Source organism: Lipotes vexillifer, unplaced genomic scaffold, assembly GCF_000442215.2.
Source record: "Lipotes vexillifer unplaced genomic scaffold, Lipotes_vexillifer_v1.1 scaffold722, whole genome shotgun sequence".
Lineage (NCBI taxonomy): Eukaryota > Metazoa > Chordata > Mammalia > Artiodactyla > Lipotidae > Lipotes > Lipotes vexillifer.
The window spans coordinates 726,330-751,439 of record NW_006795213.1 but is presented as its reverse complement, the minus strand read 5'-3'; the positions used below and the strand labels follow the sequence as shown (position 1 = coordinate 751,439).

At 44.1% G+C, this 25,110-nt stretch overlaps 2 protein-coding genes across 4 annotated transcripts in view; one reads left to right on the top strand and one right to left on the bottom strand.

Moving 5' to 3' along the window:
• Window positions 1-8,216, top strand: part of WDR76 (WD repeat domain 76) — a 74,167-nt gene extending 65,951 nt beyond the window's left edge. The window contains 2 exon segments of the mRNA XM_007467559.1: window positions 975-1,028; window positions 7,913-8,216. Of these exon segments, the coding sequence (XP_007467621.1) occupies window positions 975-1,028; window positions 7,913-8,216 (358 nt within the window).
• A 7,196-nt stretch (window positions 8,217-15,412) lies between these two features.
• Window positions 15,413-25,110, bottom strand: part of FRMD5 (FERM domain containing 5) — a 352,011-nt gene continuing 342,313 nt past the window's right edge. Inside the window, exons 8-12 of one of the 3 annotated variants that reach the window (XM_007467532.1) lie at window positions 24,686-24,760; window positions 24,057-24,125; window positions 23,044-23,150; window positions 15,992-16,335; window positions 15,765-15,812 (exon numbers count right to left, since the gene is read on the bottom strand). In XM_007467532.1, the coding sequence (XP_007467594.1) occupies window positions 15,765-15,812; window positions 15,992-16,335; window positions 23,044-23,150; window positions 24,057-24,125; window positions 24,686-24,760 (643 nt within the window). Of the gene's footprint in view, window positions 16,336-23,043; window positions 23,151-24,056; window positions 24,126-24,685; window positions 24,761-25,110 lie in introns of all 3 variants that reach the window. The other 2 variants (XM_007467530.1, XM_007467531.1) reach the window with 2 other exon arrangements.

The following is a 25,110-nucleotide window of genomic DNA, read 5'->3' as shown; positions in this document are numbered from 1 at the left end:
ATTCTCTGTTTATGAGAGTTTTACCTTAAGTGATTATGGAATTCGTTCATTATTCATTCAACAAGTATCTGTTAAATGTATGCTGTGGGCCAGGCTCTAGAAAGGCACCTAATTTCTGTTTAGACCCATCTATTGGGAAGGACATGGTTTATAGTGTATGACAGGTACCCAGTTAATTTCTAGTAAAGTGTGTAAGTATTACCAGGTAATACATTAAGAGATTTAGTCACCAGACAGTGGCAGCTCAGTGTCCCCTTTCCACCCATGCAGTTTTCTTTGTCTTAAGGGCTACTTATTTGTCCCATTCCTGTTCATTTGCACTGCAGAGTTTACTCTTGTTACATTAGCCATTAGTGATTTGGCTTTCTAGTAATCTAATTAGTTAATAAGCTCTAGTGCCAAGAAATTTCAGTGGAATAGCCAGGCACAAGGAGAAGGGGTGATGATTCGGTTAGTTTCTGTCTGCCAGGGTACCTAGTGGAGGCTTCTGGATACCTCCAGTTGCCCCACAGGAACTCCTCCCCTTGGTCACTGGACAGTCTTAGTTTTGCCAGAATCTGGAAGTGACACTATCACGCCCTCAACTGATGAGTCTCCCTTGATACATGCGTACACTTTTAGGTTATTTTTGCATTTTCAGACTACATCCCTCATGTATGACTTATATTACTGTGAATCTGAATATAGAGTCTGGATTATCACTTTAGAATGTACATTTAAGTTTGGAGTAATAATGTCTAAATAAGTAATTTCCACACTAAACTATAAGCACTGAATTTTATAATATTCTTTGTAACTTTTGTAAATATATTAGCTGAGATTTGTTAGAGTCTGATCCTATATATTTTAAGATAACAATCATATTTCATATCATGAACCAGTGAAAAGCTTGTTAAATATACTGATAATATTTCAGAAAATTTTAAAGAAACAATAAAGAGTGTGCTCCTTTATTCTTGCTCTTTATTTTGTAGAATCTTTGACAGCAGCTGTATATCCTCGAAGATTCCTCTTCTCACCACCATCAGGTAGGTTTCCATGTGCCAAATAAAATAGACCCTGGATTACTCTGAGGTCTTTGTTGGAGTGCATACATTGGACATCTGATTGTCAAGGAGATGTAATAGGTCTGATTTTGTATTACATTGTTCCAGTGTTCCAGGTTGCTAGTTCCTATCCTATACAGGAGGGTTCTTGCTTCCAGGTTTCCTGTTTCTGTAAAGAGGTTCAATCTCTTTTAGTCAGTAGCTGTTCTCTGCCTCTGGGTGGTTATTTTTGGTTAAGGTGAGTGACTTTATTCCTACCTGAATTACTCATGTTATCCTATTGAGACTTACTTGCTGGTGAGGCTAGCTGAAGCTCTGTTTATTTGCACCTGTTGGTTCTGGGCTTGGAGGGCCTCCCCACCTTCCCACTTACTTTGTTTGGTTACCCTTTTTTTGCATCTGCTACTTTTAATGTATGTATTTTACATCAAACTTTATGCAATGCCTTCTTCCTAGACATACCTCTTTATTAGTATTTATGAAGTTGGGGACAGGGTGTGCAATGTATGTTGATTGTTGCTTCATGAGTTTTATAGTCTATAGAGGCTATATTTAAGCATGTTTGTTTTCTCTTTCACAGAATTTCCCTCTTCATTTCCTTTTTCAAACTTTATTAATTCTAGTTTATTGGTTTCTAATGCATATTTTAAAAAATATCTAGTGTGATGATTCACAGGTCAGTAGAGATAGGGTCATTGAGTGGCAGAGGGAAATGTGGTTCTCCATTGTTCATACTTATTTAGTAAGAAAGGGTTGCTAATGGTGTTACAATATAGAGAATAAAAAGGCAGTGCTTTGCTTTTTGCTTTGGAGAGTAGTAAAGAGCCCCAAATATATTAAAAAAAATTTTTTTACTTTATTTTTAGTTGTGGTTATAAACACATAAATTAACCATCTTAACTATTTATATGTATACAGTGCAATAGTGTTAGGTATATTCACGTTGTTGTGCAGCAGACTTCTAGAATATTTTTATCTTGCAAAACTGAAACTGCCCATTAAACATTAATTCATCTGTCCCCCTTTTCCCAGACCTTGGCAACCATCTTTCTACTTTCCATTTCTATGATTTTGACTATTCTAGATACTTCATATGAGTGAAATCATACAGTATTTGTCATTTTGTGACTGGTTCATTTCACTTAGCATAATGTCCTCGATGTTCATCCATATTCTAGCATGTGACAAGATCTCCTCCTGTTTAATTTTTTAAAATTAATTTATTTTTTCCCATATTTGCCCCTAGGTTCTTCATGACCATTTCTTTTTTTTCTTATATTCCATATATATGTGTTAGCATACGGTATTTGTTTTTCTTTTTCTGACTTACTTTACTCTGTAGGACAGACTCTAGGTATGGGAATAAATACACAGACCTACTAGAGAATGAACTTGAGGATATGGGGAGGGGGAAGGGTAAGCTGTGACAAAGTGAGAGAGTGGCATGGACATATATACACCACCAAACGTAAAATAGATAGCTAGTGGGAAGCAGCCGCATAGCACAGGGAGATCAGCTCGGTGCTTTGTGACCACCTAGAGGGTTGGGATAGGGAGGGGGGGAGGGAGGGAGACAGAAGAGGGAAGAGATATGGGAACATGTATATGTATAACTGATTCACTTTGTTATAAAGCAGAAACTAACACACCATTGTAAAGCAATTATACTCCAATAAAGATGTTAAAAAAATTAATTTATTTTTGGCTGTATTGGGTCTTCGTTGCTGCACACGGGCTTTCTCTAGTTGAGGCGAGTCGGGGCTACTCTTCATTGCAGTGCGCGGGCTTCTCATTGCAGTGGCTTCTCTAGTTGCAGAGCATGGGCTCTAGGCGCACAGGCTTAAGTAGTTGTGTTACACGGGCTCAGTAGTTGTGGCTTGAGGGCTCTATAGCCCGGGCTCAGTGGTTGTGACATGGGCTTAGTTGCTCCGCGGCATGTGGGATCTTCCTGGACCAGGGATTGAACCCATGTCCCCTGCATTGCCAGACGGATTCTAAACCACTGCGCCACCAGGGAAGTCCCTTCCTCTTTTAAAGGCTGCATAATATTCCACTGTATGTATGTGCCACATTTTCTTTATCCATTCATCTGTTGATGGACATTTTGATTGTTTCTACCTCTTGGCTATTGTGAATAATGCAGTGAACAAAATGGGTGTAAAGATATCTCTTTAAGATCCTGCTTTGAATTCTTTTGGATATATACCCAGAAGGGGGATTTTGATGGAACATCTGATAAAATTCTATTTTTAATTTTTTGAGGAACCTTTGTACTGTTTTTCCATAGCAGCCAAACCATTTTACATTCCAGTAGTGCACCAGGGTTCTAATTTCTCTTTATATGCATCAACACTTATTGTCTGTTCTTTTGTTAGTGATTATCCTAAGGAGGTAATATCTCATTGTGGTTTTGATTGCATTTCTCTAATGATTAGTGATGTTAAACATCTTTTCATTTGCTTGTTGGCCATTTGTGTATCTTCGTTGGAGAACTGTCTATTCAAGTCTTTTGCCCGTTTTTGAATTGCATAATTTTTGTTGTTGTTGAATTATAGGAATTCCTTACATATTCTGCATATTAACCCCTTATCAAATATATGATTCGTGAATATTTTCTACCATTTTGTGGGTTGCCTTTTCACTCTGTTGATTGTTTCCTTTGATGCACTGAGTTTTTAAGTTTGATGTAGATTTGTCTGTTTTTGCTTTTGTTGTCTGTGCTTTTGGTGTCATATTGAAGAAATCATTGCTAAATCCAGTGTCCTGAAACTTTCCCCCTATGTTTTCTTCTCTGTTTTATTAATAGTTTCAAGTCTTATGTTTAGGTCTTTAATCCACTTTGAGTTAATTTTTGTATATAATATAAGATTATTGTCCAACTTTATTCTTTTGAATGTGGATATCCAGTTCTCCCAGCACCATTTGTTTGCTTTTTTTTTTTTTTTTTTGCGGTACGTGGGCCTCTCACTGTTGTGGCCTCTCCTGTCACGGAGCACAGGCTCGGGACGCACAGGCTCAGCAGCCATGGCTCATGGGCCCAGCCGCTCCATGGCATGCGGGATCCTCCCGGAACCAGGGCACGAACCCACGTCCCCTGCATCGGCAGGCAGACTGTTAACCACTGCGCCACCAGGGAAGCCCCCAGCACTATTTGTTGAAGAAACTGTCCTTTTCCCATTTTGTGGTCTTGGCACCCTTGTTGAATATCACTTGACCATGTACATGTACATTTATGGGATCTATTCTGTTCTACTGGTCTGTAGTGTCTTTATACCAGTACCACACTGTCATGATTACTGTTGCTTTGTAGTATGTTTTGAAATCTGGAAATATGAGGCCCCCAGCTTGGTTCTTTTTTTAAAATTATTTTTGGCTGCATTGGGTCTCCGTTGCTGTGCGTGAGCTTTTCTCTAGTTGCGGCGAACAGGGGCTACTCTTCATTGTGGTGTGCGGGCTTCTCATTGCAGTGGCTTCTCTTTGTTGCGAAGCATGGGCTCTGTGTGCACGGGCTTCAGTAGTTGTGGCATGCAGGCTCAGTAGTTGTGGCTTGTGGGCTCTAGAGCACAGGCTTAGTCATTGTGGTGCATGGGCTTAGTTGCTCTGCGGCATGTGGGATATTCCTAGACCAGGGCTTGAATGCGTGTCCCCTGTGTTGGCAGGTGGATTCTTAACCACTGCGCCACCAGGGAAGTCCTGTTCTTCTTTTTAAAGATTATTTTGACTGTTTGTAGTTCCTTGAGTTTCCATATCAATTTTAGGAATTTTTTTCTCTCTCTGTAAAACATGCCATTGGGATTTTCATAGGGATTGCATTGATTGAATTCTATAGATCACTTTGGGTAGTATAGACATTTTAACAATATTAAGTCTTCCAGTCCACAACCACAATGTCTTTCCATTTATTTGTGTCTTCTTTGGTTTGTTTTAGTAATGTTTTGTAGTTTTCAGTATACAAATCTTTCACATCTTTGGTAAAATTTATTCCTAAATATTTTGTTCTTTTTTATGCTATTGTAAATGGGATTGTTTTCTTAATTTCCTTTCTGGATTGGTTATTCTTAGTGTGTAGAAATGCAACTGATTTTTGTGTGTTGATTTTTGTATCCTGTAAATTTGCTGAAATTGTTTAAATAGTTTTTTTGTGTGTTTGTGGAGTCTTTAGTCCTACCCAGTTTTCTAGTCCTACCAAATTTACAATACTATGTTGAATAGACATGGCAAGAGTAGGCATCCTTGCCTTTTACCACATCTTACAGGAAAAGCTTTCAGTTTTTCATCGAGTATTATGTTAGCTGTGGGCCTTTCATATATGGCCTTTATTATGTTGAGATAGTTTTTGTCTATTCCTAGTTTGTTGAGTGTTTATCATGAAAGGGTATTGAACTTTGTCAAATGATTTTTCTGTACTGGTTGAGAGGATCTTATGATTTTTGTCCTTCATTCTGTTAATGTGGTATACTACATTAACTGAGTTTTATATGTTGAACCATCCTTGCATCCCAGGTATAGATTCAACTTGGTCATGGTGTATAATCCTCTTAATGTGCTGTTGAATTTGGTTTGCTGGTATTTTGTTGTGAATTTTTGCATCAATATTCATTAGGAATATTAGTATGTAGGCTTTTTTTTTTTTTGTAGGTTCCTTGTCTGGCTTTGGTATCAGGGTAGTGTTAGCTTCACAGAATGATTTGGGAAGTGTTCCCTCCTCTTCAATTTTTTGGAAGAGTTTGAGGGGCACTGGTGTTAATTCTTCTTTAAATGTTAGGTAGAAATCTCCAGTGAAGCCATCTGGTCCTTGGATTTTTTTTTTTTTTTTTTTTTTGCAGTACGTGGGCCTTTCACTGTTGTGGCCTCTCCCGTTGTGGAGCACAGGCTCCAGACGTGTAGGCCCAGCGGCCATGGCTCACGGGCCTAGCCACTCCACAGCATGTGGGATCTTCCCGGACTGGGTTAAGAACCTGTGTCTCCTGCATCGGCAGGCGGACTCTCAACCACTGCGCCACCAGGGAAGCCCATGTCCTGGGATTTTTTTGTTGGGAGGGTTTTGGTTATTATTTTAATCCCCTTACTAGTTATAGTTCTATTTAGATTTTCTATTTTTTCATGATTCAGTCTTGGTAAATTGTATATGTCTGGGAATTAAAAAAAAATAATTATTTTTTGGCTGTGTTGGATCTTAGTTGCAGCACGTGGGATCTTCATTGAGACATGTGGGATCTTTCATTGAGGTGTGCGGGCTTCTCTCTAGTTGCGGCATGTGGGTTTTCTTTTCTCTAGTTGTGGCGTGCAGACTCCAGAGTGTGTGGGCTCTGTAGTTGTGCGTGGGCTTAGTTGCCTCTCAGCATGTGGGATCCTAGTTCCCCCACCAGGGATCAAACCTGTGTCCCCTGCGTTGGAAGGCAGATTATTTACCACCGGACCACCAGGGAAGTCCTTTGTCTGGGAATTTATTCATTTTTTCTGGGTTGTCCAGTTCATTGGTGTATAATTGTCTATAGTATTATAATCCTTTTAATTTCTGTGACATCAGTTATAATGTCCCATTTTCATTTCTTATTTTAGTGATTTGCATTTCCTCTCTTTTTTTCCTTAATCTAGCTAAGGGCTTGTCAATTTTGTTGATCTTTTCAAAAAACTAACTCCTAGTTAATTTTTTTCTGTTGTTTTTCTATTCTGTAATTCATTTATCTCTGCTCTAGTCTTTATTATTTCCTTCCTTCTGCTGTCTTTTGGTTTTGTTTGTTCTTTTTCTAGTTCCTTGAGGTGTAGTTAGATTGTTGATTTTTAGATCTTTCTTCTTTTCTGATGTTTACTGCTGTAAATTTCCCTCTTACTATTGCTTTCACAGCATCCCGTAGATTTTGGTAGGTTGTGTTTTCATTTTTGTCTGCAGATATCTTCTAATTTCCCTTGTGATTTCTTCTTTGAGCTCCAGATGTATTTTTTTTTTTTTTTTTTTTTTTTTGGCGGTAGGGGGCCCTCTCACTGTTGTGGCCTCTCCCATTTGCGGAGCACAGGCTCCGGACGCGCAGGCTCAGTGGCCATGGCTCACGGGCCCAGCCGCTCCGCGGCATGTGGGATCTTCCCGAAACGGGGCACGAGCCCGCGTCTCCTGCGTCGGCAGGCGGACTCTCAAGCACTGCGCCCCCAGGGAAGCCCTCCAGATGTATTTTTAACTTTTTTTTTTTTTTTTTTTTGGCGGTAGGGGGCCCTCTCACTGTTGTGGCCTCTCCCATTGTGGAGCACAGGCTCCGGACGAGCAGGCTCAGCGGCCATGGCCCACGGGCCCAGCCGCTCCACGGCACGTGGGATCCTCCCAGACCGGGGCACGAACCCGCATCCCCTGCATCGGCAGGCGGACTCTCAACCACTGCGCCACCAGGGAAGCCCTGTATTTTTAACTTTAAGGTTGTATGGAATATAAAATGATTTCAGGGTTTGGTTATTAGGGGAATACAAATATGGGAAATAGCAGATCCTGTTAAAACAGCAAAAACCTAGATTATATATTTCTTTGTTCTAGGTCTTCTGTTTGCATGTGCTAAAAAAAAGGAGGGGAGTCCATTGAGCTAGTAAATAGTGAACAAAAAAGGTGCCATTTAAATAGACATTTAGTGACCATCCACTGAGCACAAACCACTATACCCAGCACTGGAGATTCAAAAATGCAGAATACATCATCTCTGTCCTGAGTTTCAGTCTTGCATGAAGGATGAGATTAGGTTGTTGGTGACGCAGTAACTTAATGAAAAGAAACTTGGCAGAGAATATCAGCATTTAGGAGCAATCCCATCTTAACCCTCTTCCCATGCTACCTGGATTTATTTAACACTACTGTCCTTTAAAAAATCGTTTTTTTTCACTAGGCATAACACCATTACTGGGAGATGGCTGACCAGGTTCCAAGCTGTGTGGGACCCTAAACAAGAAGACTGTATCATAGTCGGCAGCATGGCCCATCCACGGCGAGTGGAAATCTTCCATGAGAGAGGAAAGTGGGTGCACTCTTTTCTTGGTGGAGAATGTCTTGCCTCTGTGTGTTCCATCAACGCTATGCACCCAACTCGGTATATTTTGGCTGGAGGTAACTCCAGTGGGAGGATACATGTTTTTATGAATTAAGAAAGTTGCAGAGTTTTTGGTTTGACAACACTGATTTGTTCAAATTAATCAGTGTCTAAGGAGCCCAGTAATTCACATGGCTTAGTCTGTTTACTTGGTAATATGTTCTATTTTTAGCAAATATAAAATTGCTTTGTTAATAAGAACTGTGAGCAGAAGGTACTTTTAGTAAGAGAAGCCTTGGAGGTTGTTTCTATAGGATGGCGAGGGAATTAAAGGGGAGACTGTGATGCCTTTAGCACTTTTAATCAGGCAGAATGTTGAGAAATTCTAACATAAATTATAAAGCTTTGAGTGATCAGTATTTTGGTTGTTTTTGTGGTTTTGATTCTATAGTGATATATAGCTTTGTGGGTTTTTTTTTATAGTTTGCAGTAAATATTTATTTCTAGACTCATACACTGGAGGGGTCCTGAAAGGTCATCTAACTCAGTGACTTTGAAACTTTTGAGTTTTTAAACTGAGCCCCTTTTTTCCCCCTTGCCTCTAAATTAAATCTTACATGAAATCCCAAGAAATTGCTGAGAAGCTTTGGTTCACTTGGGCAGGGCCTGTGTCTGTGTGTGTAGACCCTTTCCCTCCCGCTCCTCTACATAGCTCCTGAGACACAGCCAAGGAATCCCAGGGCTTGTAGGCACAGGGTTTGGATCTACCTGATTGTTGTAATCCAGTATGAGATTACCTTCAGATCAGTATTTCCCAGACTGTCGTTTGTAGCTGTTCACATGAAATCAGTTAAGTGGCCATGAACAGTGTTTACAAAAATGAAAAGGAGAGAAATAGTAAAGAATAGCAAACTTAGAGTAAGTATTCTTTTGTGAAACTTAGTTCCATATGCATACATATTTGTAGGTATACATGCATACGTATATTCTGATGTAAAATGTATTTCTTTATTACTGTGGTACTGTGGGTCATGGTTAAAGAAGTAAAAGCTCCTGACTTAGAAAGTCATAGATAGCCTTATCTGTCCCTGTCTTAAAACTCTCCAGAGAAGATTCAATAACCTGGGGAAGTGTTATAAAATACCATTTTTGGAATTTCTTCATAAAATTTTTTTTTCAGAAGCTATGGCAATTTGAATGTGTCTGTTGTTGGATATTACTAAATCAGTGACTAAATTACTGTGTGACCTTACCTATCCAACTTTTTCCATTGTTCTTCATTGCCAAACTACTACTGAAAGCCTGTTGTAAATAGCTTCAGCAATATGTTTGATTTCTAAGAGAAAATATTAACTTTTCATAATTGTATATCACAGAAATAAAGTGACGTGTTTCATTTCCTTGAAGAACATTTTTTTCTTAAATAATTTCCTTCTCTGTAATTAAAGTCTAAATAAGTTTTGAGGCTTAGTTTATTAATACATTGTGGGAGTTTAGAAGGAATAGGATTTCTCTATTTTCTTGGTGATATGAATACAGGAATTGATAAGCAAGGTGGAAATATTATGAAATGCAAAAAGTAAGGTTCTGTGAGGTTGAGGTATATTTAAACTGTCCTGGACATAGTAAATGAAACCTTTAGGCTCCCTTTCCCTTTTCCACGCCACTTAATTTTACAGGTTCTAGAGTAGCTAGTTCTGTGGGAGTTGTTCTTTTAAGATGTCAAAAACTACTCTCAATCAAATTAGTTTAAGCTTTGAATACTTGGTGGTATACTTGGTGCTAATTGCCTGGCTTCTGCACTAAATGTTAGCAAATTCTTGATGTTTCTCACTTTTCTGGTTTCTTTTGCCATTGTAGCTTCATCAGCTGTGCTATTTATATCCCATTCTACTTAAGAGAGTTCTGTCTTCTTGAGGCGGTGCAGGAAGGAGAGAAGGAGGGTGAGTGGGGGACTTGTTTCTTGGTGATAAGCTCTATAAAGGAGCAATTGTTTAAATCTAGAAAGCACGTAAAGGACAGTTGCCTCCCTTAGGATATCCTTAAACTGTATTCTGTTGTGAAAGGCACTTCTCCCAGAGACTCGCTTAAAGCTGTGTGGCTTCTGTAATTATGTGTGTATTATGATTGCTCTCTCCCTTCCGGATCAACCTTCTTTGTTAGCTGGCCTTTATAACATCTCATAAGCATGTAAGCTCTGAATTCTCCTGTAGTTATTTTCTTTGAGATGCCTGACCTTTTTTAATGTGACGTTAAGTAGGAAGGAGATGATCTCATTTGGGGTGGATGGAGACTTGGTCAGACTAAGAGAGACCACAAATGATTAGGAACTGATAGAATCTGAATTGCTTAAGACCCATTTTAGTATTCTGTCCTTTGAGTTAACCTTTCCACAGAGAAGATTTTGCAAAGGTAGTTCTCCAGGAAAGCAGAGAGCTTTAGGGCTGAGGATACAAAGGTTTAAATACTTTCAGCCAGTGTACAGTACATGAGAAGAGGAGGAGGAGGGCAGAAACATGTGCCTTCTGTATCAAGCTTGAGAGGAAGAAGTATATACACTCTGTCTTCAGATTCCAAAAACTTAGGCGTCTCCTTTGTTAGGCTGTCCCTTCTGATTTAGTACTTTTGTTTTTCCTTGTTAGTACAGAGTTGATGGCCAGTAATGAGTTTTAGTTTTAAGACAGCATAGACCCATAATTCTGGTTCATGTGGCTGTAAATGTTCGACTTTTCAAATGAAAAGGTGGAATTTTGTGAGGAAGATAATATTTAGCACAGTTACACAGAGCGAGGAGTAAAACATCTTAAGATATGTTTTCCTAAAATGGAAGCTGTGCAAGAGGAAATGTTTTAAAAGTATCTTTTGTGTATTTTACTCCACTCCATCAGCATGTTGTAGGGGTGTGTAGAGGAAGCCTGTTCACAAGCTAAAACCAGAAGTGTGTTCAGGTGCAGAGGGGCTTGGTTGTGGTTGAGGCACCCTAAGCAGGGGCCTTGAAAGGATGTGTACATAGGTGAGTCGTCATTAGTTATCCAAAGAAGGGCTGTAGGGACTTCCCTGGTGGCACAGTGGTTAAGAATCCGCCTGCCAATGCTGGAGACGCAGGTTCAAGCCCTGGTCAGGGAAGCTCCCACATGCCGCGAAGCAACTAAATCCAGGGCACCACCACTACTGAGCCTGCGTTCTAGAGCCAGTGAGCCACAACTGCTGAGCCCACGTGCCATGACTACTGAAGCCTGCACACCTAGAGCCCGTAATCCACAAGAGGAGCCACCGCAATGAGAAGCCTGCGCACCGCAACGAAGAGTAGCCCCTGCTCGCCGCAACTAGAGAAAGCCCGTGCACAGCAACGAAGATCCCAATGCAGCCAAAAATAAATAAATAAGTAAGTAAATTAATTTTTTTAAAAAAGGGCTGTAGCTGCAAGTCTGTAGGATCATGGGAAACCACTTGCATCCAGTGGTTCTCACGCTTTTTTACTCTTCAGATCACTTTAAGCAGAGACTCCTGTCGTTAAAAAAAAAAAACAACTTCCCTGGGGACAGGGCACTGGATATCATTTTATTTTTTTATTAATTAATTTATTTTTGGCTGCATTGGGTCTTCGTTGCTGCACATGGGCTTTCTCTAGTTGCAGTGAGCAGCGGCTACTCTTTGTTGTGGTGCGCGGGCTTCTCATTGCAGTGGGTTCTCTTGTTGTGGAGCACTGGCTCTAGGCACACGGGCTCTAGAGCGCAGGCTCAGTAGTTGTGGTGCACAGGCCTAGTTGCTCCGCGGCATGTGGGATCTTCCCAGACCAGGGCTTGAACCTGTGTCCCCTGCATTGGCAGGTGGATACCTTAACCACAGGTAATAGGAACCTCTTAAAATTTGGAAGTAAGAGACATAGCCTGATCAGTGCTTTAGGAAAGTGATCTAGTGGCAGAATGGAGGGTTGGAAGGCAGGTAGAAATGAAAATAGGAAGATTAGATAATAAGCTAGTACAGTGGACCCTAGTCTCACCTTTTATCCTCATGGAATTTAGAAGACCATTACCAGTCCATAGCTACAGAGTGATGGTTACAGAATCAGATGAGATAGTGTTAAAGGAATGTATGTTGTTAAGTTGTAAATATGAGGTTTGTAATTGTAGTGGTGATATCATTCTGTTCCCTTCATAGGAAGTGTTTGCTGTTCTCTCTCTTACTCCAGGCTTACAAACACTGGTGCAGAAGCTGGACCATCTAGATTCTCCTTTGGGCTCTGAGACTGTGTGTAACCTTGGGAAAATCATTTCTTGGTTTTCCTCATCAGAAAAATGTCCAATTCATCTCCAAAATTATTCCACACTTACAGCTTCTAAGTTCTTAATAGTATGTATTTTGGGGGGAAGAACAAGGATAATAGATGGCTATAAACAAAATGATTATTTTAAATAATTCTAGTCGCAGACAGCAGTCAGCTGTGTAAATCCCACTGGTATCCTTTTATCTATGTGTTGTTAATTTTAAGGAGGAGAAAGTGAGATAGGCTGTAAGTTTAAAAAAAAAAAAGAGTCCACTCTTCTATGATATTTAAATATTTATTTACGTTTAAAAATAATTTTCATGGCACCAATGATTTTATGCTAACTACATACTGCATATGTAGAAAAAAGTACATTGCTTTGAAGGAAAATGTAACTTAGAATTTTGGGCACACAAAAGGTTAACAACTATATATATTTTTAATGAAACTAAGAAATTCACATTTGTAGGTAGTTTACCTTCTACTGCTTAAAGATGCAGTACACTATTCTTTAGTAAGTTTTATTTCCTCTGATAGATGAAGCTGTGGAAACCACTGCTTTTTCTACAATGAGATCAAAACTAATTTTGAGAGAAAATAGGAGACATAGTGGAACACAGTAAAATTAGGTTAAAAACGAACAATTTTTAATGATGGGGAGATACCAAAAAAGACTAGTCACCAACAAAGGAAGTTTGTTATTCAAGCACTATTTGAAAAGCAAATTGAAGGAAACTTTTCTATCTGTATTTTGTGGGATAAGCCCTGGAAAAAAATAACCCAAAAGTTTCTGTTCAGAGAGCAAAATCCAGCTGTAGGAAGTGGTATAGACTATTGTACTGTTAGAACTCTAGACACAAGTACGTACCAGGATATGGAATATTGCATCTTTCTTTAATGTGAATATGAAAGGTCAGAGTTGAGGCTATCACTCACTGCATAGAAACACCATATTCTACAGACTGAGGTAGGAACACTACACTAAAAGGTAATCTGCTATGTTGCATAAGACAGTAGATATCCAGGTTAAAACCAGCCCCCTATTTCCTGACAGCCTTTTCTTCTCTGAGTCTACTTTTTACTCCAATCCTGTGCTAATAAAGCCTTTCCTGTGTAGATGACAAGTGGCAGTGGCTAGTTGGTTCTAAGCAATCCCTAATCTTTACTAGGCTCTCCCTCATATTTTGTCTTGTCACTTTGAAAATAGATGTTTGTAATTCTGCCCAGATTGTTGCTGGTATGGAAACGATCAGACAGGCCCTCTTCCTTGCTTAGATTCTGGCTGCGTTTTAGCATTACAGCGGTTGATCTTGCTCATCTTGGCATCAGACATCTCTTTGCTGGTTGGTTGTTTGAGCACCCTTTAAACAAGCAACCCCAGTGCCTCTACTGGGAAATGATCCCGGATCTTTAACACATGTCAGGAATTGGAGCAGAGCTGACCCTCTTTCTGCTTACACACTGGTAAGGAGCAGTTTTATTGTCTAGATAGGGGTTGGCAAATTATGGCCTGTGGGCTAAATTCAGCTGTCTGTTTTTATAAATAAAAATGTTATTGGAACACAGCTTTGCTCCTTTGTTTATGTATTACCTATGGCTGTTTTGTGATAAGACGGCAGAGTTGAGTAGTTGCCAAAGAGTATGGCCCACAAAACCAAAATAAAAAAATATTTATTATCTATCTATCTGGCACTTTACAGAAGAAGTTTGCCAACCCCTGGTCTAGATAAAAGGGCAAATTAAAATTTCGAAACACAGCACCACCCCCAACCTTTTAAAAAAGGAAAAACTCCATTTATCCGTGGCTATTAGATTCTCTATATATGGACATGGTTCTGCTGTCTCAGAGGACAAACTAGGGGAAAGCAGATCCACATGTGACTCATTCTGTTCTGCATTTGGGGCTCCCCAGCATCATAGGGTGTCAGCAGCTGCTCCACTGTTATGTGGGTCCCAGGAATATGTCCACTGACTGTCCTTACATAAGTCCTCAGGCCCCAGATGACTTAGAAATCTCTCCCTGAGATGAAAACAAGATCTTGTGTGTGAGTGGTTGTAAGAGTTGCAGAGCTCGGGCCTCGGGCCCCACACTCACCCTCCACATGCTGCTCTTCTGCATGCTTCCACGGCTCCCTTCGGCAAGGATGGCAAGTGCTTTCCTACAACTTTCATTTTCCCAGTGCAGAGGATGACGCTAGGGGGCAGTATTTCTACATCTAAGTCTTGGTCTCTGCCACATTCACCTTCTTTTGTAGGCATCTCTTAGAACTCCTATTTAAAGAGATTCTTTTCCTGGTCCCTTCCCAGGCTGTTTGTTGATCCTGGAATTCTATTTTCTGAAGCTTTTTACTCTCAGGATCAGTTTCTTCCTTGTGTCGTTTAAGTTCGTCAGGCTCTATTTTTCTTAATCCATAAAGTAAAAACAAAATATGAATTGATAAGAAAATACATTTTGTTAAAATATAAATTGAAATAGTCTTTTTTTGGGGGGACGGTGTTGTTACAAAATAAGTACTGCTCTGTGACTTCAACAGTCTCTCAGGGACCTTAGCTCTGGTTTCTGTTAACTACACTTAGTCCTGCATTTCTGACAGTTCTATCCCTGGCACCACCGAATTCACCTAATGCTTCTGGAGCACTATAAAAGTCTTGATGTTCTTCAGAAAAAAACCCCACAGAAGTCTAAGTTCATTATACAAAACTCATGGTGATGCCCACTAGGATCTAGTCTAAGGGGACAGACTTACCCCACCCCTGCTGCTGCTGCTGCTGCTGCTGTAGTGGTGGTCCCTTCAGATGCCCACTCTGCTCAGATTTGAAAGAAATAAAAGGAAAAGAAAATCCAACTCAGACCGTCATAAGAAGCAACTTTCCATTTAATCATTCTACACGGATGTTTACTTTTTTTTAAAAGCTCTGTCTGGGAAGAAAACCTAGACAGTCCCCATTGTCCAGACCCCTGGCCTGCCCCTCTGAGGCTGCAGTGATGAGTCTTACTGGAACTGAGTAGGAAAGCTCCTGCAGAATACAGAAGACAACAGCTCTCTAGTCTCCAACTAGTGTCCCATCTACATCACCACTGCGAGAATCAGTAATAATAAAATAAATTATTTTTGATATTTTCAAAATAATACACATCTATGAAAAATCAAAATTCAAAACCAAAAATTTTATCCTGCAAATTGGGAGGATGAGAAACAGAGTCGCCGAGCCTTTCTTGAAAGAACCTCTGAAGGAAATGAGTTTTCCCAGTTAGCCAAGGCATGAGCCTATCCCTTTCTTCTTCTGGGAAACGACCCTCCTAGGCTGTGGACTTTGAGTCATGAGAGGAGGACTTGGTACATGTGCCGATGGTTCCGCGATGGGTCCCATTGCTGGGAATGGGTAGCCGGGCTCCTTGGTCCACCTGGCTAGTTATTGGGAGGATTCATGCCTTCTCAGGTGTCAGTGAGCAGGCTCACCACTGAGCGGATTTTGCAGGCAAACCATCGCCTGAGGGGACAAAAGTATTGATAGTGGAATTGTTCAAACTCGGGGGTCTGGCGGATATCGCGGAAAAAGGCAATGTCAAGGTCGGACTCAGTGAGGATGATCAGGAGGAGGAGCAAAACAAAGAGGAGTCCCATGGTCACAAGGAGCAAACGGAGGACACTTAAAACAAACTTATTCACCTGTTCCTCCTCTGGCCTGCCGTGCCCCTGACACAGGGCCCTCAGCTCTCCCCCAAGGGCCTCCATCTCTGCAGCAGTTGGGGTGCTGGCCTCACACTCCTTCTCCTCCTCAATGCTGCAGGTGGCCCCATTGATCTGCCGGGAAAGCAGCATCAGCTCCAGGCTGTGCTCGGCCACAGGGGTGGGCAGCACGCTGTCTGCAGGGCTGTAGGCCTCATCCGCGATCACGGCGACTCGCTCATTGCTGTCTGCCCGGCTGCTTCTCACGTGAGGCAGGAAAGTGTCCCCGTGGGAGGAGGAACGTACCGGGGTGGAGTGGGCACTGTCCCGTAGGGACTCGAGGCCTGGAAAGGCAAAAGGAAAATGAGCAGGCCTTCTGTGTGCCGGCACCCACTTCGCTGTCAGGCGGAGGCAGCACCTATCCTGCTTTATCTGGTCACTAAAATCTTAGGAGAAGCCCCTTTGCACGCCCCACGTGACCAGCAGCAATGGCCACTGCACTCTGTTTTGATGTATCAAGAATAGGACAAGAGAAGGGCTTCCCTGGTGGCGCAGTGGTTGAGAGTCCGCCTGCCGATGCAGGGGACACGGGTTCGTGCCCCGGTCCGGGAGGATCCCACGTGCCGTGGAGCGGCTGGGCCCGTGAGCCATGGCCCGTCCGGAGCCTGCGTGTCCGGAGCCTGTGCTCCACAGCGGGAGAGGCCACGACGGTGAGAGGCCCACGTACCGCAAAAAAAAAAAAAAAGAATAGGACAAGAGAAGCAGCAGGAACTAGAGTGGCATTGGTTGAAAGTTTCTTTCTTTTTGCTTATAGTTTTGGCCATATTGGTTAAAGATTCTGCCTTTCTTGCCTTTTGTGTCCTGGGCCTGGCTTTAGCCCAGTTTGAAAGAGAATCGCAGACTATCCCTGACCCAACCAGAGCTGGGGTCATGGTTCAGGGAGCCGAGAGCCTTGAGAGGCAGGAATGTGGAGGAGACTGTGTTTTGCCCAGCTGGGCCTCATCAAATACAGATTCTGGAGCCGAGTGTCCTCCTAACAACCCGGCACACAGCTCCTTGAGCTCATGAGCTCATCTTTTGGATTTCTGCAGTTGCTGTCAGTCTCCTCAGCCTCCCAGTTCTAGCTGTCCTCACTCTGTGGGAGGTAAAAACCTGATCTGCTCTTCCTAAGTGCTCTCCCTCTCTTTTCACCTTAGACTGAGCCGGGTCCAGAACAGGCTGACAGCTCCCCTTGCTTTAGCTACTCCAGAGTACAGAGTGGTCTCTGAGACGATCTTGTTGCATCAGTGGGAAATTCTCTTACATTAGTTAGGAGAAAGGGTCTTCTGCCCCTAAAACTACTCATTATCTCTTTACTTTCTTAGATGGAACATTTCTTTCTTTCCAGGGCTCAAAGCTCTAGTAGGGAAGAACAGGAGCTGGTTACCCCCCTCAACCAAACAGCAGCCACCCAGGCCAGAGGATGTCAGAGCTCAGAGTCACCAAGTGTGGCCCATGTCATAGTGCTCCCAAGGAAATGGCTTCTTGTTTCAAGTTCAGTGTCTGTATTTTCTACTCCTGGCCATATTAGTGGTTCCAGAGTGGCTCTCCCTGCTTTTGTGGTCCACATCAAGAGAAGCTCATCCCCTTCTGTTGCTCTGAAATCGACCCTGACTGCCCCAGACAGCTGGACACCCAGCTAGTAAAGGTAAGACCTAACCAGGGCTGATTACGGAGTTTTCTGGTTCTGGGCTGGCTTCAGAAGCCCCAAGGTCTCTTTTTAAAGGTGCCAGTAACATTTCAGAAATAGTGTATCTCGTCTTCCTTGGCTTCCTTGGTAGGTAGCCAGTTGCAGCCAGGCCGCCTGCCTGCCCAGCCTGCTTGTAGCCCGTCTCGGCATACACACAGTAAAAGATTCTCCATAGGAACGAACCCTGGGTTACGAACGAGTGGCTGGCATAGGCAGGGGAGATGGCAGCCTCCTGCTATCCGCCTCTGCTCCCCACCACCTCACCATTAGTGTATTAGCAGCAGCTCTCAGCTCCTGCTTTCAGAAGCTGCACAGTCCTGGCTGTATTTCTTTTGTCCCTATGCTATAAAATACTTAAATTTGTATAATGTTTAAAACTTTTTAAAGCACTTCCATTTTATCTTTAAACAACTTCATGAAGTGGTGAGGGCAAGAGGTTACAGTCACGTGGTTGGTTGTTACTGGCAAAGACAAGGGCAGAATCCAAGCCTCTTTCTATTCCATGGTGCTAATGATCATGCAGTTGGATTCTGAGGAGTGGAACAACAGGCCAGGATGAATTAAGTCAACAGCCTGCACCTGCCTTAGACTTAGGTCCCAATTGCCCAAGAAACTGTTGTGAAATAAGGTGAAATTAAGAGCCTGTCCCTTGTTCCAGAGCCTTTGATGCTCCTCTGCTCTGTTTTCCCCCGTGTTCCTCCCTTCTTCCCCCATTTGCACGTGTGTAGCATGAGAAACACGTACCTGGGAGTGTGAAATGGGTTTCTGAAAAAACAAACCTTTCCAGGCTCTGATCTTACATGTTGCTGGCTCAGCTCCTTCCCCAAGTACTCTTCTGGCTCCCTGTTCTCTGGAACCTCAGCCCCGTTGCACAGGGCACCTCACACCCTTTCAAGGGCTGTCCCCTCACAAGGACAGCTCTGACTGCCAGATCTTCCAATGTATGACCAGCACAGCTGCCGGAAGCCACTTAGTGCAATCATAGCCTGGCCTACAATTCAGCCCTAAGCCTGCTGGGGAAGGTGAGAGGCAAAGGCTGTGACATCAGAAAGAGCAAATCAGAGGGACACCAGAAGCCACATTATGGTGAGTTGTTGGTGCTCTCAGTAAACAAGATAATGGCTACATATGTATTTCTAAGTAGAGAGCCTGACAAACAAAATTACTCAGTAAATGTTAGTCTTCTGTTCCCCCAACAGACCTCACCTATAAAGTTAAGGTTATTCCTATGCTAGGTTAGTCCTGTACAGAATTTCAGGTTTCACTAGAAACCACCACTCGCCTCAAGCCTGTTATTCTGGGATGGATGGAGTGGGTGCCATGGGTGGGATCTGGGTGAGTGGCACAGCAAAACAGAGGGTGTCTTTTTACCTTGGAGGTGCTCCAGCTGATTGCCTTGCCCAGAGGTGGCTCCCAGTGGGCCAGGGGGCACAGTGGTCAGGAGCCTACCCTGGAGCCGGGGCCCCATCCTTAGGATGCGCACACTCAGGGGCCGAAGGCAGTGGTTAGTCAACCGGAGCTGAACTCGGACTCTGGTGTGAATCTTAATCAGACTCTTCCCCATGGTGGCCCAGGAAGGCAGGTGCTTCTTCAGTGGAAATCAGCTGATCTCTTCATGGGAACCAGCCAGGCAGGGAAGGTACAGAGGGAAAGGATGGGAAACCAACTGATCTCACGCCATGGCAGCCCTTTCGCAGTGCCTCCCATGCCGGAGAGAAAAGGTTGGCTCTGAGAGTCTCAGAGCAGACTGAGCTGCAGGGAAAGAGCAGCTCTGAGAGGCCAGCGTTATCAGGGGACTGGATTCAGTCAGAAGGATTTAGAGCTATAAAAGGTAATGCTTTCCCAGCCAGTAGCTGTTTCCCTGAGGCCTGTATAAGGGCCCCAGACCTCTCAGAGGGTGAGGAACAGAGAGGGCAGGGAATAATCCCAGAGAGTAGGGGAAATCGGGACTGTCCCAGAAAATCCAGGATGTGAAGCTACAAAGAAAATGGCTTTGGGTTGGGTGGCTCTGAAGTGTAAGGCGGTGGCTCTGGGGCCGGAAATGGGCTGCGTCCCCTCCTCCACTGGGATCTACGCTATTTGTCTGGCTGCCCCATGGGGCACAATGGGTGAAAGGAACCGACATACCTGAATGTCCTCTCTGGGTCAGGCCTGTGCTAATAACATGTGTTATCTTGGCATCCCCAAGAGCAGAGGGCAGGGCCAACCAATGCAGTCTTCTTTTTAAGGGTCTCAGTTCGTTGAGATTACATGGTTTCATTCAAACTGTAACGTTATGTTAATGTGTTTTGCAATTTTCCCCACTGTTTTTGGAGATAGCAAACAAAGCTTTCCCCTGGAAAAGGCAAATGGTTTCTGTGATATTAATTTATGTGCCATGTGGACTATAGGAAAGACAATCACTGACGGAGCGTGAACCAATTTCAAATGTCCATAACTTCCTGGGAGTTTTGATGGTTTGTGTCCTTCCTCTGAGGTCCCCATTGCATCCCTCTCACCCTTCCCTGCCTGGTTGGGGTGAACAGTGAGGGTCAGCCGTGTTAGGTGCTTTAAAGGCAAAACCCCCTCTTGAGAGATGATGCAGCTGAACTCTCACCTCCTGAAATAATCCATTCTTTATTTCCCCAGGCTTGATGATCCCCGCACTGATAGAGCCGCTCAACTGCTAAAATCTTGTATTTTTTTTCACATCCAAACCAGATCTGTCCATCTGTCTCTCCTCACCCTGAATTACATTCTGCCTGTGAGTTTCATTCCTGCCAGGGCAGTTCTGAGCTTCTACCCACGCCCTTCTGAGTCTAATGGGCCCCGAGGGCCATGACCGGGGATGAAGATGGTGCTTGTCTATAGGCACCACTGGGCATGGGGTGTAAGGAGCACGTTGGCTTGGGGAGTAGCACGTGGAGGCCTGCTCTGTTATAATCTGCCAGGTGTGAAGTTCTGAGCCTAAGCTTTTGAGGCTGTGCCCTGGCCCTGGGGTGGGTGGAGGGTCTCTGCTCTAATAGCTTTCTGCACCCTCCCCTGGCATTTTGTAAGCATGGGTGACAGTTTTGGATGTTGAGGAGCCTACTGCTGCTACAATGGGAGAAGACAGGTTCTGGAAGGAGGCTGAAGGCACAGCCAGAGCTGGTTGGGAACTGAGGCAGCCTCACAGCTCGTCTTGGGGGAGCTTGAGGATGGTTCTCCCCACCTCTGAGTTGTTTTGCTAACCCTGCTTGGCAGCTACTCCAAATGAGTTATATCCCCACATGGATGGCCTCAGTCTTCCCTCTTCTGGGAATGCTGGTTTTACTAGACATTCTTCCATATGCTGGGGAGCAGTAATGCCTGAGGCTGCTCTCCTATGCGATACCTGCATTAGGGCCAGCTTCCCCCGGGGGTGGCCTTTCCTCTGGGAGGACAGCTGTCCTGACTTTCTGCCAGAGCCTTGGGATGAACCTGGTGGCTTCAGCCTCAGGACAGACGGGAACAAGGGCCACAGAGAGGGGAGAAAGTTATGTTTCCTCAGAAGAGGAGAAGACAGTCCACTTTCCTGAGATGCACACCCCAAAATAAGAGAGCTGGGCTCACTTCTCCCGCTCAGCCTAAGATAGGAGGGGAAACAAGGGGGCTGTGTCTGATGATGGCCAGACCTCAATAATTCCGTACCTTGCATAGCCATTATACTTGGGAGTTTCCAAGGCACCTTCCCCCACCCCCACCCCTTTCTACAGTGGGGGCAACAGGCTCAGAGAGGTTAAGCAACCTGCCCAGAAAATGTGTGGCAGAGCTCCTATTTTGACCTCATCCTTGACTTCCTGACCAGGGCTCTTTGCATTGTGCTTGCTGCCTGCCCAGTAAATGCTTTACATCTCTTTAAAGTACTTGCACGTACATCAGCTTCCTCGAAACCCATGGGGTTTTACAAATGGAGCAACTAAGGTACTCACATAAATAAGGCCTTTGATGGTGGTTGTCCAGCCAGGGTTCTCAACCCCTAGACTGTTTGTAGTTTTACAACATACTCAGGTGATGCAGAGTCACTGACACGTTGTAAAATCCTAAACACAAACCAGAGATCCTCCCGGAGGAGCAGCAGAGCAATGTCCTTCCTAACCTAAGCGATTCTTCATTTTCATTAACAAGCAGCATTTCCACAGAAAGGGCAGAGGGCCTTCCCTCCCCAGCTTCCAGGAAAGGGACAGGTTTGAAGCAGTCCTACTGCTGTGTACTGCTGCTTGAGATCTTCTGAGGTCCTACAAAACATTGTCTTCAGGGGACTTCCCTGGTGGCGCAGTGGTTAAGAATCCGCCTGCCAATGCAGGGGACATAGGTTCGATCCCTGGTCAGGGAACTAAGATCCCACATGCCATGGAGCAGCTAAGCCCATGCACCACAACTACTGAGCCCACGCGCCTAGAGCCCGTGTTCCACAAGAGAAGCCACCGCAATGAGAAGCCCACACACTGCAACGAAGAGTAGCCCCCGCTCGCCGCAACTAGAGAAAGCCTGCACGCAGCAGCAAAGACCCAACGCTGCCAAAACTAAATAAATTAAAAAAAAAAACCAAGAAAACAAACAAAACGTTGTCTTTAGGAAGGAAAGCACTCAACTTTATACTTGTATCAAGCCTGTGGGGCAAGCTGGGTCAGTGACAACAGCTGGAGGGCAGTCTTCCCAGAGTCTCCTAACAGTATAAACTGCCCAGAGACTGGAGAGGTATCAACCCCAGCTACTGGGTCATCTCGTTCAGTGAAAATACACAGACTTTGTCTCTCTTCCCACCTCCACCTCCTCCAGAGCGAGGGAACGGTAGAGAGAGAAGGGGCATATTGGATTTCCTGAGACAATGTTAAAGAATTCAGATAGCAAGAGGACAGATTTCTACAACTGAAGTAGAAGGTGGTGGCAGCTACTGGAATGCTTCACAACCAAGAGTTTTCATTTCTTGGTTAACTGCCTCAGCCACCCTGATCCTTTAAGCTGTGAAAACTGGTTATCAGATCTGGAACACAAGTGAAAGAAAACCTCTGATGGAAATCAATTTCAGAACTGCATGGAACCTGGTAGCTTCCACATACAAAGTTCTCTCCCAAAGGTTTAGTCTAATACTCTCAGATCTACAAACCCCTCCTGGACCACAGCTCATCAGGGCTGGATGGGATTACCCTTCACCTGACACCCAGCTGGTGTTCCCACTGACTGGATGAAACATTCTCTCTACCGTTGGAGAAACTTGCTGCTGTCTCTAGTGCAAATTCACTTCTTTTCAAGGTCCCTGTGAGGAACTTGTCCAGGTGACAACTTGGAGGAACCCCAGGTCATCTCCAGAGCTCATGCTCACCTTCCATGATGGAGATGTGAACAGCTCTTCTCCGGGTCCTGGGGACGCTGCTCAGCCTTGGGCCATGGGTTATGGAGGGACAGCTGCGGCTGGGGACCATCCCTGCTCTGAGGTTAAAGAAAAAAAGAATTCTGTTGACTTAGTGCACTGACAAATGTGGTCAGGACTCAGAGTTGAGGACTGGTTACTAGAATTGCCTGAGAATTGCCTGGCTGTGTTAATAAGTTTTGTTTTGTTTTGAAAAAAATCTTTAATACCTGCTTTCTGCCTTTAGTCCCTGGATCCCAGTCAGAGACACTAGTTCAAACTTGTCAAACTCCTTATATCCCAGACCCACCCGAACCTTTCTTTAGTGTGGCAGTGGTGCCACTGGTCCCTGGGCAGGATTGTCAGAGAGTAGAGCCCCAGGATATGCGGTGCTCCTAAAAATGTGCCTAAGACTGATATGCGGCCTCCCCTGACTTCCCACAGAGGCTGCTGGTGGCAGGGGGCTCCGTGTGAAGGCAGGTAATGCTCCCATTCCCAGAGGTCAGTCTGGTTGGCAAACCCCAGACCTTTTGGCCAATCATATTCTCCCTCAGTCTTACCAGGTTGTAGGAGATGGCCTCCTGGAAATTTGTGATTTACAGTTATACATAAAGCATGGATCCTGAAACTGTTTCAGACCTAGTGTGACTGGCTTCCTGTAATGCACTGTTTACAGAGCCAGTGAAATCTTGCTGCTTGGGCATGTCCTCCAAGGTCTATGACCAATTTCAGGACTTGGGATGATGGTAGAGAATTACCCAGGAAGGTGGCTCCTGGGTCTGATGTACTGTCTACATTAGCCCACCTTCCCTCATTCTCCAGGGTCATCCTGTTCCCATGCCTTTGGCTGAGATGGGTCTCTTCACGCTGCTGCCCTGCTTGGAAGCCATCACAGCCAGAATCTTCACAGTACTCAAACTGCTGGCTCTTTTAAGATTCTGAGATCTGAGCTGGACCTGGTTTGGGGATAAGCCCCTGGTGCCTACCTGTGTATTTCTGGTGGCTCCCGTTTGATCTTGGCACTGGACTCCATTACTTCCTTTGCAACTCGGCCACTATAAGTAGTATAAATAAAACAAGCAGCAAGAAATGAGACAGTGTTCCAGGACTGAGCTCCTCTGTAAGATCTCAGATACTTGGGCTGAATTGGGAAGTGGCCTCTTTGGCCTACCCCTTCTCAATGTTTAGGCCACTGACTAGGGCTTGCTTGCTGGGGTAAAGAGCTCTAAGGCGTCCTGACAGCTCTCTGTCTCTGCGGTCTTTGGGATCTTCCATCCTCATTTAGGAATGATTCCTCATTGTCCAGCGTGTTCCAAAAATATTGCAAATAAATGAAATCTTTAGATAGAAATGAAAGGAATCACTCTTACAGTTCTTATTTTGCTGCTTTTGTAAGGGCAGGAGAAGACACACATTTTAACCCCTACAGGCAAACAGCTGCAGGGAAGGAAAGAAATAGTCAAAGGGTTAGGAGACAGGAGAATCGGATGGAAACCTCACACTTCTCTGGAGGTTCCCAGTGTCTTTGTTCTCGGGATAAGGACCACTGGGCCACCCTTCTCCAGAGGAGGGTCTGAAAATAGGTCCATAACGGTTACTTACTGTCACTATTTACCTGTATCGGAACCGGCTCCCTTTGAAGAATAAATTGCTGCTGGACACTGTGCGGACTTGGCTTGACTTCTCCAGCCTGCAGCAAGGCAAAGTCCAGTGTGAGAGATGGTCTGCAATGCCTTACAGCCTAAGGCTGTGTCCCCAGCTCCTTCCAAAGGCTACTTGAAAAAACCCCTCAGGAAAAGGCCCTTCACAGCCCTGCTTGTCTCTGACTCCTTTAGCACCTGAGGGCTGTGTTCACGGTCTCAGTGCTATGGACAGGCATGCTGCGATCCACTTCCATGTTAGGAGAGTGAGGGCTCCCCAAGAGTGCCTCACGGGTTCACCATGGGGACTGACAGAATAAATGTTAGGGAAAGAGAATGCCACCTGCCGAATCTCAGCCAGGCCAGTGGTTAGCAGTGTGACCTTGGGGAAATTTTTCCT